The sequence below is a fragment of the Cinclus cinclus genome, chromosome 7 (assembly GCF_963662255.1).
Source record: "Cinclus cinclus chromosome 7, bCinCin1.1, whole genome shotgun sequence".
NCBI lineage: Eukaryota > Metazoa > Chordata > Aves > Passeriformes > Cinclidae > Cinclus > Cinclus cinclus.
In genome coordinates, this window is record NC_085052.1 from 33,659,743 (window position 1) to 33,673,055 (window position 13,313).

The 13,313-nt window shown below is 54.8% G+C and overlaps 1 protein-coding gene across 1 annotated transcript in view; it reads left to right on the forward strand.

Annotated features, from left to right (window-relative positions):
* CDH23 (cadherin related 23) overlaps positions 1-13,313 on the forward strand; it is a 167,843-nt gene that overhangs the window by 123,667 nt on the left and 30,863 nt on the right. The window contains exons 27-36 of the mRNA XM_062496854.1: positions 3,950-4,010; positions 4,868-5,016; positions 5,996-6,131; positions 6,323-6,711; positions 6,800-6,901; positions 7,440-7,442; positions 8,679-8,828; positions 9,508-9,636; positions 9,752-9,880; positions 10,807-11,034. Of these exons, the coding sequence (XP_062352838.1) occupies positions 3,950-4,010; positions 4,868-5,016; positions 5,996-6,131; positions 6,323-6,711; positions 6,800-6,901; positions 7,440-7,442; positions 8,679-8,828; positions 9,508-9,636; positions 9,752-9,880; positions 10,807-11,034 (1,476 nt within the window). The remainder of the gene's footprint in view (positions 1-3,949; positions 4,011-4,867; positions 5,017-5,995; positions 6,132-6,322; positions 6,712-6,799; positions 6,902-7,439; positions 7,443-8,678; positions 8,829-9,507; positions 9,637-9,751; positions 9,881-10,806; positions 11,035-13,313) is intronic.

The window sequence follows — 13,313 nt, forward strand, 5'->3', positions numbered from 1 at the left end:
CCAAGATCTTAGGGGGGGAAAGGCAGGGCAGCAGGGGCTGCCAGGCTCTGCTCTTGCAGCCACCATCCCAAAATCACACGGGTGTGTGTAAGGCAGCGGCCAAACATTCACATTAAAAATTTCCAAATAGTGGAGAGAGGACATCAGTGGCATGGCTTGAATCACTAAGGGTGTATCAGTCTGCTCAGAGCTTGGGGGTCTTGGGGGAGATGGCGCTGTTTCCATGGGTCAGAGCCAGGTCTGTGCCTGGAAAATGGGGAGTGCAAAAACAAACGGGTCAGCGTTTGAGAGGGTGAATCCCTGTGTGTATTGCAGGCAGTCCCAGGGACTGAGGCTCTTGTCACACCCTCCACAGCGATGTTTTCACCTCTCTTCACCCCAAAAGTGTTTTTTTGTCCTTAACTAGCTCCATCCCTTCTCCTCAGCTTTAGGAATAGAGCAGCAATCCCAAGGACCCCCTGCTCCATGGACAGGCTCCTTTGTGCTGCCAGGCACAGGCAGGGCTGCAGCGTGTCCCACACCAAAGGCAGCCTCAATCAAGGTTTCCAGGGCTACCTTAGTGCTGGCATTTACTGACTGCATGTGCTCAGAGTGGTGACCTCACTTTGCTCCTTAAGAGCCTGCCAGGAGGCGTGGACAATTCCTTCTTGCTCATGGCTGCAGAGCTTGTCTTTTAAATTCACTTGACAGTGTTCCATAGAAACCCATCAGGAGGGATCACACCGATATTTTCCCAGGCTTTTCCAGCCATTCCCTGGTCTCCTCTTGCTTCCCATCCATCCTCTCCTCACACTCAGCTCAGTAGGCAGAGCTTTCATAGCATTTCCCCTTCCCAGCATCACTGTCCCACCCAGGCTCCATATTCTTCATATTCTCCTATATTCTTCACCCTGGTGGGTTAAAAGAGATTTTCCTGTCCTGGAAATCCTCCCCAGAGGTTCATCCCTGCCTGATCAGCTCCAAATGTGACACATCCCCATGAGCACTTGGGCTCCAGTCCTGGCCACAAGTCTGATGAGGATTCAGAGGGGAGAAAAAAAAAAAAAAAAGAGAGAGAGAAATTGCAAAAGGTGAAATGCCCCTGAGAAAGGTGTAAAGGAAGAAAAACAGAATTATTCTCGTGTCTGAGCAGCAGAGAGGGTTGTTCTGCCCAGCACCAGGCTCCCTGGCCTGGCCCAGATGCCTACTTTGGCAGTTTTTCCATATGCTCTCCCTCCCTTCCCTCAAACTCCGGCAAAGAAAAGGTGGTTTTCAGGCACAGCTCCCATGAAAAGCAGCTCTCATTCCCCTCCCCAGCCTGCTTAGCAACAAACACTTTTCCTGGAGCTCCCCAGCTTTTCCCGATGTACCAAATCTCCCCGGTTTGCAGGAGGGGGTGATGCTGGACAGTCCCAAACACCCGACCTGGGTGGTTGGGTTCCCAGAGCAGAGGGCTGTGAGTGATGCTGATCCCCATCACCCTCGCTGTTAAACACCAGAGCTGCATCCACAGGGCTTTCCCCCTCTCCCATCGCCGGGAGGGACACAGCAACGCGCCTGGGAAGGGAGGAGGGATGCCTGACCTCATCCCCACCCCGAATTTTGCATCCCCACCCATCTTCAGCCCTTTTCCCAGGCTGAGGGCAGCAGCTCTGCAGCCGGGGGTCTGTCTTATCCCGGGGGTGACCGAAGGGCCGGCAGTGCGGGGGTTTTGGGCTCCCTACCTCTCTCGCCAGCCGGCCGAGCCCGGGTTCTGCCTCCCGCACTCCCTCCTTGCCGCCTCTCCCACCGCGTTCTGCCGGCTGCCAGCCCCCTCCTCCCTTTGGGGAGGGTGGGACGGAGGTGTCAGCCGGGCTGGGGACAGCCTGCACCAGCAAAGCCAAGGGGCCCGGAGCTGTGTCCTACTGGAGCTGTGTCCCTCGCTGGGGTCCAGCTCCCTGGGATGCCTTTCCTCAGGATTTGTCCCTGTAGGATGACTCAGTGGTGCAGTAGTGGGCTGAGCCCCACGTGGTGGGAGGGGTGGCACCTGCCCTCCATATGCCTGTTCCCCCTTTTCCCAGAAAATCTGCTTTTCCCCCCATTCTTTTACTGCCCCTCCTCATCCTTTCCTGACACCTTTCCACTAGCTGGGGGGGGTGGAAAGTAGGCTGTGACAGGCTGGCTGTGCCTGCAGCCCACTCTGTAGCAGGGGGATAAAACAGGCTGGAGCTCAGCTTAGCTGCACAAGGGGCTTTCCACCTGCAGCAGAAAGAGCTTTTCTCCCGCTGCTTGCGCTCCAGTGCCATGGTTTTCCCAAATTTGGGACAGACTGTTGAAGTACCAGCTTTCCTTTGGGGCCTCAGCAGGTCAAACCAAGCTTTCCTCAGGCTGCAGGCTGGCAGGAGCACGCCTTGCTTTAATGCAAACTGCTGATTTTTAATACGAAGCAAATGCCTGGGCTGACCCATATCACCTAGTTTATGTTCCAGAGCTTCAGGCTTGGGGTGAGCTGGGAAGAGGATAGCCCAAGGGGTGTTTGCAAGGTGCAGTTGGCTCATCCTGAAATACGCTCTCCTGGGCACAGTGGGGCAAGGAATGGCACAAAAAGCTGGAAAGATTTGCCTCCCATCCCTTCGTTTTTCCTTCTCTGGCTCCATGATAGCTTTTCCCTGTGCCATGCCAAGGCAGCTGGTCTGCCTGGGCATCGCCTGCCTGCTTCTGTGGGGCCCATCCATCCCACGGGAGAGGAGACAGCAGGTGAAAGAACTGGTTTGGGAGAGAGAACTCCCCACTGCGAAAGGAAGTCCTTGGTGGAACATGGAATAAGCCACAAGCAGAAGATAAACTGGTCTGGGACAGAGGAAAACAGCGCAGGTGGGCACAGGGATGAGAAATCCAGATGGAGGCCAGCATTTTCCAAGTTTTTTGCTGATGCTGGGGGACTTGGTGGAAAGGAGCAAGAGCAGATCAGGTACCTCAAAACCATGTTTGAGAGGAGCATCTCTGACCCCTGTGGGTATTATGTAGGACTAGGAGTGAAAGCCCTCACTGCTCCCTCTGCATGTGCATCCTTTGCAGCATCCTTTCCTCTTTCCAGCATAAATCTGGTGCAAACATTCCCAGGAAAAAAGCAACTGCTGGGTAGTATCATAGGAAGAAGATGAGGCAGAAGATGCCTTGAAGAGGGAAACAGTGAGGGAATAAAACCTCGGGCACTCCCTGCATCCTTGCCCTGGTGCTTTGCTGCGGTCGAGTTTTGGGTGCTTTGTGGGGACTGGGTTCTGCCGAGAGAAGTGCAGGGGCTCAGTGCCAGCTGGACTGGAAGCCCTGGCCCTGCTGGTCACTGCCAGGTCCCGCTTCCCAGCTGCCGACTGCTGGCTGGGACTGTAGGGAAAGCAGGAAAGCACTGCAGTCTTGTTCAGTGACACCAGAGGGGACCCGTGCCTCGGTTTTCCCAGGGCAGACTCGGTCCGTGCAGGGGCGGTGCAGTGCATCAGAGCCTAGGGGTGCTCCCACCCCTGCTCAGCGGCACACAGGGACACTCTAGGCTGGTTTTTCCACGTGCTGCTGCTTTGAAAGCAGGATGCCATGGACTGTGTGCTCACCCCCCACCCCACCCAGCACATATCATTCCGGCAAGGCTCCATCCGTGGCAGCATGGCCACTGGCAGCATGGCCACTGGGAAAAGCGTTGGAAGGCAGGGTAGGATCGATGGAGGCACCTCCTCCAGCACAACGTGGGATTTGTGATGTGGTCCTGAGGCTCAGCTCCCACCTCAATCCAGCAGCTGAGCTGGCAGCCAAGGCCTCCTGAGCCCACTATCCCTGCTGTCCAATGATGAGGGGAGAGCAACTTACTTTGCCTTGTATTTGGTAAGCTCCCCAGCTCAGGTGGAGGAGAAGGATGTCCAGCTTTGGCAAGGTAGGAGGAACTAGTCCTAGTCTGGAATTCTCTGCCCTTCACCTATATTCCTCTGCTTTTCTCATGAAGGTGAAAGCCACTGATGCGGACGAAGGTATTAACGGGAGAGTGTGGTACAGGATTGCCAAAGGTAAGTCCAGGTGCCCCTTCTTGCTTCAGGGAGTTTGTCCCAGGTTCCACCCAGCCTCGGGAGGTTGAGCTTGCCATTCTTTTACACTTTGGAGCCTACAGAACCTTTTATCCTATCCCTAAGCAAAATTCAGCTTTAGGGCTCATTGCTGAGGAATGATTTGTCATGGATGGACAGCTAGATAGAACCCTAAAATCAAAGAATGGTTTGGGTTGGAAGGGACCTTTAAGATCACCTCATTCCACCCCCTGCCATGGGCAGGGATGCCTTCCACTACCCAAGGTTGCTTCAAGCCCCTCCAACATGGCCTTGGACATTTCCAGGGATGGGGCAGCCACAGCTTCTCTGGGCAGCCTGTGCCAGGGCCTCCCCAACCTCACAGGGAAGAATTTCTTTCCAGTATTCCATCTATGCCTGCCGTCTTTCAGTCTGAAGCCATTCCCCCTTGTCGTGTCACTCCATGCCCTTGTCCCAAGTCCCTCTCCAGCCCTCTCAGAGCTCCTCTAGGCACTACAAGGGGCTCTAAAGTCTCCCCAGAGCCTTTCCTTCTCCAGGCAGAGCACAGCCTGGATCCAGAGCAGAGTTGCTCCAGCCCTCAGAGCATCTTTGTGGCCTCCTCCAGACTTACTCCAACACATCCACATTTTTCATATTTGATGAGATTCTGTAGCTCCTCCTGGCCTGACCCAGGGCCAAACACTGATGTAGATGAGTCTGATGCAGCCAGAGGTGATGGGGCTGAAGTTTTGCTCAATAATCTCCCTCCAAAAGAGCCCCCTAGGGAGTGCTCAGCATGTCACCAGGATGGATGTCGAGGTATTGGGCAACATCCCTGTCGTTTTTTTCCCCCCAACCAGGAAATGAGCACAACCACTTCCGCATCAATCCCAGCACGGGGCTGGTGATGCGAGGTGTGCGACACCTGGACAGGGAGCAGAACTCCTCCCATGTGCTGGAGGTGGAGGCCTACAACACGGAGCAGGGGCCCATGAGGAGCTCCGTGCGGGTAAGGACCTGGCAGCCACCACGGGCTGCACAGCAGAGCCGCTCGTGCAAAATGTTGGGGATGCTTGGTCCTTCCCAGAGCTTGTAGGAAATCAAAAAGAGGTGGCGTGAAGATGCTGATGGAAAGTCTCTGGGGGATGCTCATGGGGAGAGAAGAGATTGTTGTTGGGGGAGTTGTTTGATTTCTCTTTTTTCCCATGATGTTTCGGTGCCATTGGACTGCCAAGTGGTGCAGCAGTCACTCAGAGGGAGTCCTGCTAGCCCGGTGAGATGTGGATCTGCTGCTGGGAAGAGAAGCTGAGCCTCAGCCTGTTGAAAATCATGTGTCCTGCCCAGGCACTATTTAAATAATCCAGGGCCCAGTGGTGACAGTCTTCAGCTGCAGCACACCAGCTTCCCACGGTTCCCACAAACCCAGCTCTCCAGTTGCATCTATTCTTAGAGCCAGTGGTGGGGTGGGCTCCGGATGAGTGTGAAGTGCCCCCAGCACCAGGAGCAAGCAGAAAACCAGGAGAAGGAAATGTGTTCCCTGGGGAGACAGCACTGAACTTGTAGCAAAAATTTCCCACCGAGTCTCCAGCGGTTCTGTGTTGTGAGGTCTCCAAGGGTTTGATCAGGGGATCCCAGAGGATGGAGGAATTAATGTAGCCAGTGTACCTCCCCCCAGCAGGGAAAGACTGACTCACCCCAACCCACAGGGCTTGTTTAAGTCTGTGATGTTAAACCGTTTGTGTTCACTCTCCATCACGTGGTGCTTGAAAAAGAGATCATCGCAGGATCACGGAATGGGTTGAGTTGGAAGGGACCTTAAATCTCCCCAAGTTCCCACCCCCTGCCATTCTCAGGCACACCTGCACTAGCCCAGGTTGCTCCGAGCCCTGGCTTTGAGCACTCTGAGACATTTCTCCACGAGCACCACGAAGAGTTTGTTTCCCAAGCTCGCCCGGTTCACGCGCGGTTTCTCCGGGTACACTTCCCAGGTGATCGTGTACGTGGAAGACGTCAACGACGAGGTGCCAGTGTTCACCCAGCGCCAGTACAACCGCCTGGGGCTGCGGGAGACGGCAGGAATAGGCACCTCGGTGGCAGTGGTCCGGGCCACCGACCGAGACACAGGTGGGAAGGGCGGGGTGAGGAGCACCCGGTGTGGGGGACAGCGCACTGATCTAGAAATCAGCTGCCGCATGGATCCTGGCTGGGCCGGGCTGAAATCACACGGGATGGGCTCTGCTGGGGCTAGGCATTGGTGGTGGTGGTGGTGGTGGTGCTTGGTCCAGCCAGCACCACGGTTCCTGCCCCCTCCCCAGGGAACGGGGGTCTGGTGAGCTACAAAATTGTGTCGGGAGCTGAAGGGAAGTTTGAGATCGACGAGAGCACGGGGCTCATCACGACCATCGAGTACCTGGACTACGAGACCAAAACCAGCTACCTGATGAACGTCTCTGCCACGGACCAAGCGCCCCCCAACAACCAGGGCTTCTGCAGCGTGTATGTCAGCCTGCTGAACGAGCTGGATGAGGCCGTGCAGTTCTCCAACAGCAGCTACGAGGCCGTGATCATGGAGAACATCCCCCTGGGCTCTGAGGTGCTCCGTGTGCAGGCTCGCTCTATCGACAACCTCAACCAGATCACCTACAAGTTCGACCCCAACACCAACCCCCAAGCGCTCTCCCTCTTCAAAATCAATGGGATCACGGTAAGCAGCCACAGCATGGTCCCTTCTGGCTTCATTGTTGTGAGCTTTGGTTTTGGTGGCCACCACAGCTGTTGCTCATGCTTGGCAGGGTGTGATCACGGTGAAAGGCCAGGTGGACCGAGAGAAAGGGGATTTCTACACCTTGACAGTGGTGGCTGATGATGGAGGACCAAAAATTGACTCCACAGTGGTGAGTAGCTTCTCGCAACTTCCCCACCACCTGCTGTCAGCTTCGGATCACCTCCGTCTCCCACCTGTGGCGTGGGACAGCCTGCCCTAGCTGAGCTTTCTGCTCCAGCTTCCGCGGTCTGCAAACCCTGATCTGGGGGAAAACCTGCTGGAACAGTTTTGAAGGAGGTAAATTTAGGTGCCTTGAAATACTCCACAGTGGTTTGTGTTTCAGAGGGTTATATTTAGCAGATTCACAGGCAGCAGATGGGGGGTGATTTGCATTTCCCTGCCAGCCCATGGGTGCTGATGGCTCTGCTCTCCACACAGTGCCGTGCTCTTGTCAGAACCTCTCCCAGGGTGAGGGGCAGATATGCCAACTTTAGCTAGAAAAAAACAAAGGGATGCCCCAGAAGTGGAGCCACCGAACTGCTGCAGAGGGATACCCATGACCCCTGGCACTGCTGTGGTAGGATGCAGGGTTAACCCACACTTCCTCATCCCTCACTAACTCCTCATTGTTTGTGTTCTCTCTTTCTCCCTCTGCTTTCCTCCTACAGAAGGTAAGCCTGTTCATCGTGCTGGGGACCAGAATCCCTCCCAGAGTCCACACTGAGGTACAGGGAGGGACTGGGGTGGAGGTCTCCAGTGCTGTCCCACCAGCACCAGCCTCCCCGCCACCCCCCAGGACGTGGGGCAGCCCCGGGAGCCACCCTGAATCCCGGCTCCCTGATCCAGCACTTGGGACGGCAGCTGCCGGATCTGCCTCAATGGCTGAATGAGCTCTCTCTGCTCCTGGCTCTCTGTTTTGAATTCAACAGCAACAATAACTGAATCACCCCAGGGCTCACAATTCACTCCCCGGCTTCCTCCCGGGATGTTGTCACATTCAGCCTGGCCGCACCTGGGAGCTTGGGGCACCCATAAATAAATCCCCGGGAACAGAAAGGCTCTTCCTCTCTCATTTCTGTGTTGCCCAGCAGCACTTGGATTACAAACTCGATGAGAGCATTTCCTCTGCCTAATTGTGGCCAAGGTAGCCAGGTCCCCTTTGAGCATCTCGTGCTCATGTGCTTTTTCCAGGAGGGAACTCAGGTCTCCTCCAGCTTGCCCTGGTTGAGTTAAACACACTCAGCTCTGCCCTCTTTGTGTCCATTGAGATTTAGAGCAAATCCTGGCCAACCCTGCTGCTGTGAGCATGGATGAAATCACTGCTAATGGAAAGCTTAACAGGAAAGGGTCACCCTGCAGCAGACCGAGCTGCTCCTTTCCCTACTGGACTATTTGGAGGATAAAAACCAGAGGATGTTCCACAAAAAAATACACTGCTTGAGAGATGCAGCAGCCTTGTGCTTTTCTACAGCCTCCAAGCATCCCTCCTCCTCCTCCTCCTCCTCCTCCTCCTCCTCCTCCTCCTCCTCCTCCTCCTCCTCCTCCTCCTCCTCCTCCTCCTCCTCCTCCTCCTCCTCCTCCTCCTCCTCCTCCTCCTCCTCCTCCTCCTCCTCCTCCTCCTCCTCCTCCTCCTCCTCCTCCTCCTCCTCCTCCTCCTCCTCCTCCTCCTCCTCCTCCTCCTCCTCCTCCTCCTCCTCCTTCTCCTCCTTCTCCTCCTCCTTTGCAGGCAGGGATGTACCTTCAGCTCCTGGGCTCAAACAGCTGCATCATTCCCACAGGGGATGGATGACACTCTGTTGGCACCTCAGAGGAGTGTGGTGTGTCAAGGGTGCCAGGGTGACTGTTGATGCTGGGTGGGCAGGGCTCTGGCTCCTGTCCATGCCCTGAGCCCCGTATCCCACTCACAGGTGACCATCACAGTCCTGGATGAGAATGACAACAGCCCCCAGTTCGACATCACTTCTGACTCATCTGTCAGCGTGGCTGAGGACAGCGCCATGGGCAAAAGGGTGGCCCTGGTCCTGGCCCGAGATCCAGATGCAGGCAGGAACGGCCAGGTAGGGAGGGAGACATTTGGATGATGCTCTCAGGCATCACGTGGTGTGATTCCTGGGATTTTCCTGTGCAGGGCCAGGAGTTGGACTCGATGATCCTTGTGGGTCCCCTCCAGCTTCTGTGTGTAGTGTTTCACTGACACAGAAATCCCCAGGCCAGCATCCTCCCAACCCTTTCCCTCTGGATCCCTGTGAGAGCAAAGTCTGGTCAATAACGCCAGAGATTTTGGGGGAGTTGTACAGTGAGTACCAACAGTCCTCAGTCGAGGCAGGAGGAGAGGTAAAAATTAATCCTTGGGCTGTCTGGGGCAAACAGCTCTGTGGGACAAGTGTCAAAAGGAGCCCTGCAATCTGAAAACCAGCTGTGGCCTCTCCTGCTGTGGGGGCGGGCAGAAAAGTCCTTGGCAGACTGAGCAGGAAGCTCTCTGACATTTGCTATTTTCATTACCCTGCAGACAAGCACTAATGAGGTCCCAACACCCATAATAAAAGTTGCTGGCAGCATGGGAGCTGTGGATGCAATGGGGGTTGGCCTTGTTTGCTTTGGGGTGGCTGGACCTTTTCAAAAGCTGAGACATCTTGGGTGGACGCTGGATTTCTTTTCGTAGGGTCTCCTTTCTCTTCTTCTTCCTCAGCATCACTCTGCCCTTACCCTGGCTTTCTTTCCCTGTGATATTTCCAGGTGACTTTTTCGCTGATGTCAGGGAATGTCGGCCGGGCTTTTGAGATCCGTACGACCAACGGCACCTACGGCGAGGTGTTTGTGGCACGGCCGCTGGACCGGGAGCTGCTGGATCACTACACCTTACGGGTCAGCACCAAACCGCCCCTCTCCTCACCCCTTGGCCTTCTGGTTTGTTTGCCTGGAGCTGTGAGCTTCAGAGTAGCGTTTTTTTTTTCCCTTGAAAATCCACGCCCAACCACAGATCCAAGCGTCAGATGGTGGCGTTCCTCCCCGGAGGAAGGAGCACATTCTACGAGTGAACATCCTGGATGTCAACGACAACCCCCCTGTCATTGAGAGCCCCTTTGGCTACAACGTGAGCGTGAGCGAGGTGAGCACCCAGCTCCTCTCCTTCCATCCTCCCAGGGTCAGGTCCGACCACAAGGCAAGCGGGGACAATGGAGTGTCCCTTGCAAGCATCACCTTGTGTCGTTTAAGCATTAGTGACCCCTTGCAAACCTCACCTCAGGTCATTTAAGGATCAGTGACCTCACCTTGGGTGATGGAAGTGTTGGTGACCCCTTGAAAGCCCTCAGTGGTGATGTACTCCTAGTTTTGGGCTAGGAAAGAGCTCTGCAAGCAGCTTAAGCCTGTGAGGCTGCTGGGACCAGCCGGAAGGAGAAGTGGCCACACACCCATGGAAATGCCACCAAAGTGACACGGGAGACGGTGTGGCGAAGAATAAGAATGGCTTTCAGGAAGCAGCTCAGCAAGGGCTAGATAATTAAGCAATAAAACACAATCAGGCATGAGAAAAGACAACTTATTTCCTGACAGTTTAATTCCTGGACTGAGGCAGGGGGGGATTCTCAATTTACTGATGAAAAATGAAATATGAGTAATAGCCAGTGCCACTTAGCTGTGAGGAACTGCTGCTCATGATTTACAGCTTAGCATTAAGGATATTGCCCTGTTAAGGTTTTCTTATCTATTTAATACATGTTCAGAGCAGGTTGAAGAACAGAATTTCTGTTATGATTTTCCTCATAATGGGACTATCTGAAAATAATTAGCCAAGCTCTGGGTCCATTACACGGCCTTCACCTTTGCACACACTGCGGGTTTATGCTCTTCCAGGCTGTGCCAGACTAGATAAGACCTAATGTGCAGCTTCCTGCTGAGCTGCTGGGCGTTGGGGTGGAAAGTTCCGAGCCTCAAGCACGTCAGTGCCCTCTCTATAAGAAAATTAATTGCGTTATTAATTAGGTATTTTATATGGGATGAGGCTCGTGGGATTTACATCACGTGTCTCCGCAGAACGTCGGCGGCGGCACAGCGGTGGCCCAGGTGCGTGCCACCGACCGGGACATCGGCCTCAACAGCGTCCTGTCCTACTACATCACCAGCGGGAACGAGGACCTGACCTTCCGCATGGACCGCGTCACCGGCGAGATCGCCACCCGGCCCTCCCCGCCAGACCGCGAGCGCCAGAGCTTCTACAGCCTCGTGGTCACCGTGGAGGACGAGGGCAACCCCTCCCTGTCGGTGAGCCACCACAACGGGACTTTCGGGGGCAGGACGGGCACTCGGCGCTGTGGCACTGAGTGTGAAAGGGGAGAAAAGGCACAGGATGCAGCGTGTCGGTGACTCGGGGTCCAAACCTGCTGTGCACAGATTTGGTTCAGAGTCTCCTTCGATGCCTGGTCCTGCAGGAGCCTCCCTCGTAGTCCTTATCTCCCACCTCCAAATGCAAAAATATATTAGCATCCCCATGGGGAAGTGTGCTGGCTGCTGCTGCCCTGCTGGCAGGCTCTCTGGGTGCTGGGTCTGGAAGGGCTGCAGACACTGCCCCCCCATCTCAGCACTGGGAGTGGCCAGAGCAGCAGCTCAACCACAGGTCCATTCACCATTGACACGTGTGCCTGCTGTGGTCCTCGTTGATGAGAAGAGCTCTGGTGATTTTGGAGTGCTGGGACAAGGCGGAATGGCCTCAAACTGAAATGATATTGATACGAGAATGATTCAATTATATTGAAATTGATATGAGACCCCACCCATCATCCGTGGTTTGGGGAAGTGACTGTCTTGCTTGGTTCATTGTTTGTGCCTCTGAGGATGACTCTGGCACGGGAGAGTCAGAAAAGCAAATACCACACGGGGCATTTCCCAGCTCTGAGTCCCTTCTAAGCCCACATCTCTGTAGAGAGGTGAGAGAGCACCCACGGACACAGATGGTGAGACAGGCTGACACCTTGTGTGATGCTCTGCCATCCTTCCTGTCCCCCACCTCCACCTCCTATCTCTCACCTCTCTGCTCTGCCAACAGAGCTCTGTCTGCAAAGCCCTGCTCCACATTTTGATGAAACAGGTCACAGCCAGCAGTGCAAACTGTGGCTGTGATTCTCACTTCAGGCTTTGTGCTCTCACCTCCCGCCCGCCTGGTTCACACTCCAGCTTCTGAATCACCATATTTTCTATTAGTTGTGTTGTCACTGAGGCTTAAACCTTAGGTAAGTCTCTTCCTCCAGAGTGAGAAAAGGCAGTTTCGTGTGACTGCAGCGCACGATGCCACCAGCTCCTCCTTGTCCCCACCACTGTGGGAGCATCACTGAGGAATGCCGTGTGCTGAGCTGGCAAATCCCATTGCCATGGCAATGGCCTCTTCCCTTCCCAGTGCCAGCCAGGACAAGTGGCACAGCTTATCTATCGCTGCCAGGGTGGTGTCCCAGCATCCCTGCCTGCCCCCAGAGGCTCTGCTCTGCGCCTACCACGTCACGAGCACACGTTATGCCAGCAGCAAGGACCCAAATCCCAGCAGCACAAAGTGCCCAGTGACCCAATTCCTGAGCAGGGACTGGAGAGTTTGGGCCCTTTGCAGAGCTTGAGGACACTCAGGTCTTGTGAAAGGCTTTCGGGCGTGTTGCTGGGTGCTTGCTGGCCTCATGCCTGGGTGGAGAAATGATGGAGAAATGATGTCTGTCAGGGGCTTGCTGCCTGCCAGAAACTCTGCTTTCACAGGGAGTTACAGGCTGATGCAACAATGCAAAGAAGGGGTTCATTGTTTGTAATTTGTACATCCATCCATGGGTTTCAAGGTTTGGCCTCCTCTGTGTGGGACAGGCAGAGGAGACAGAGCTGAGAGAGGACTGGGAAGTCCTCACTTGGAAGTGGTGGTATGGGATACCCAGGAGAGCAAGGGAGCAGGGAAGACTGGCTGAGAGGAATCACTTGGGAGCTGGAAATGCAGGAACAAAAGGATAAAATGCTGCTGATAAAAGGAAAATATTTTCATTTTAAAAAAAAACATTGCAGGAGAAAAATAACCCAAAACATTCCCAAGCTGGTGAGCTGTAACTAGAAGGTGTGTGGGAATTGCAGGACAATTGCAGATTGTCTGACCCTGGGGCAAGCTAGCAGCTGCACCTCCCCAAGGGCTGGCCCTGCTCTGGAGTGGTCAGGATGCTTCCTGCAGCATCTGGAAGTCTACCCAGGGGAGTTGCAGCACCCCTCTGCACTGGGATACTGGGATCCTGCTGGCACCCACAGCCCCAAGCACTAGTGGCTCCAGCAAGGCAGGGTGGATCCTCGCTGCCCAGATGTTGATCTTGCAGCTGGGTCATCTCCACCACGGGCATCTATGTCATCTTCTCCATGGTAGTGGGGGCCAGCACCCCTGTGCCAGGACTCTTGCTGCAGAATGTATGGAAGCCATTTCTTCTCTTTCCTAGAAATCTTTAGTTTTCCTTCTGGAGGGAAAACTGATGCCACTCAGAGCCCCAACATGCCACACCAGAGCCTCTGGCAGAGAGCTTAGCTCTGCATCA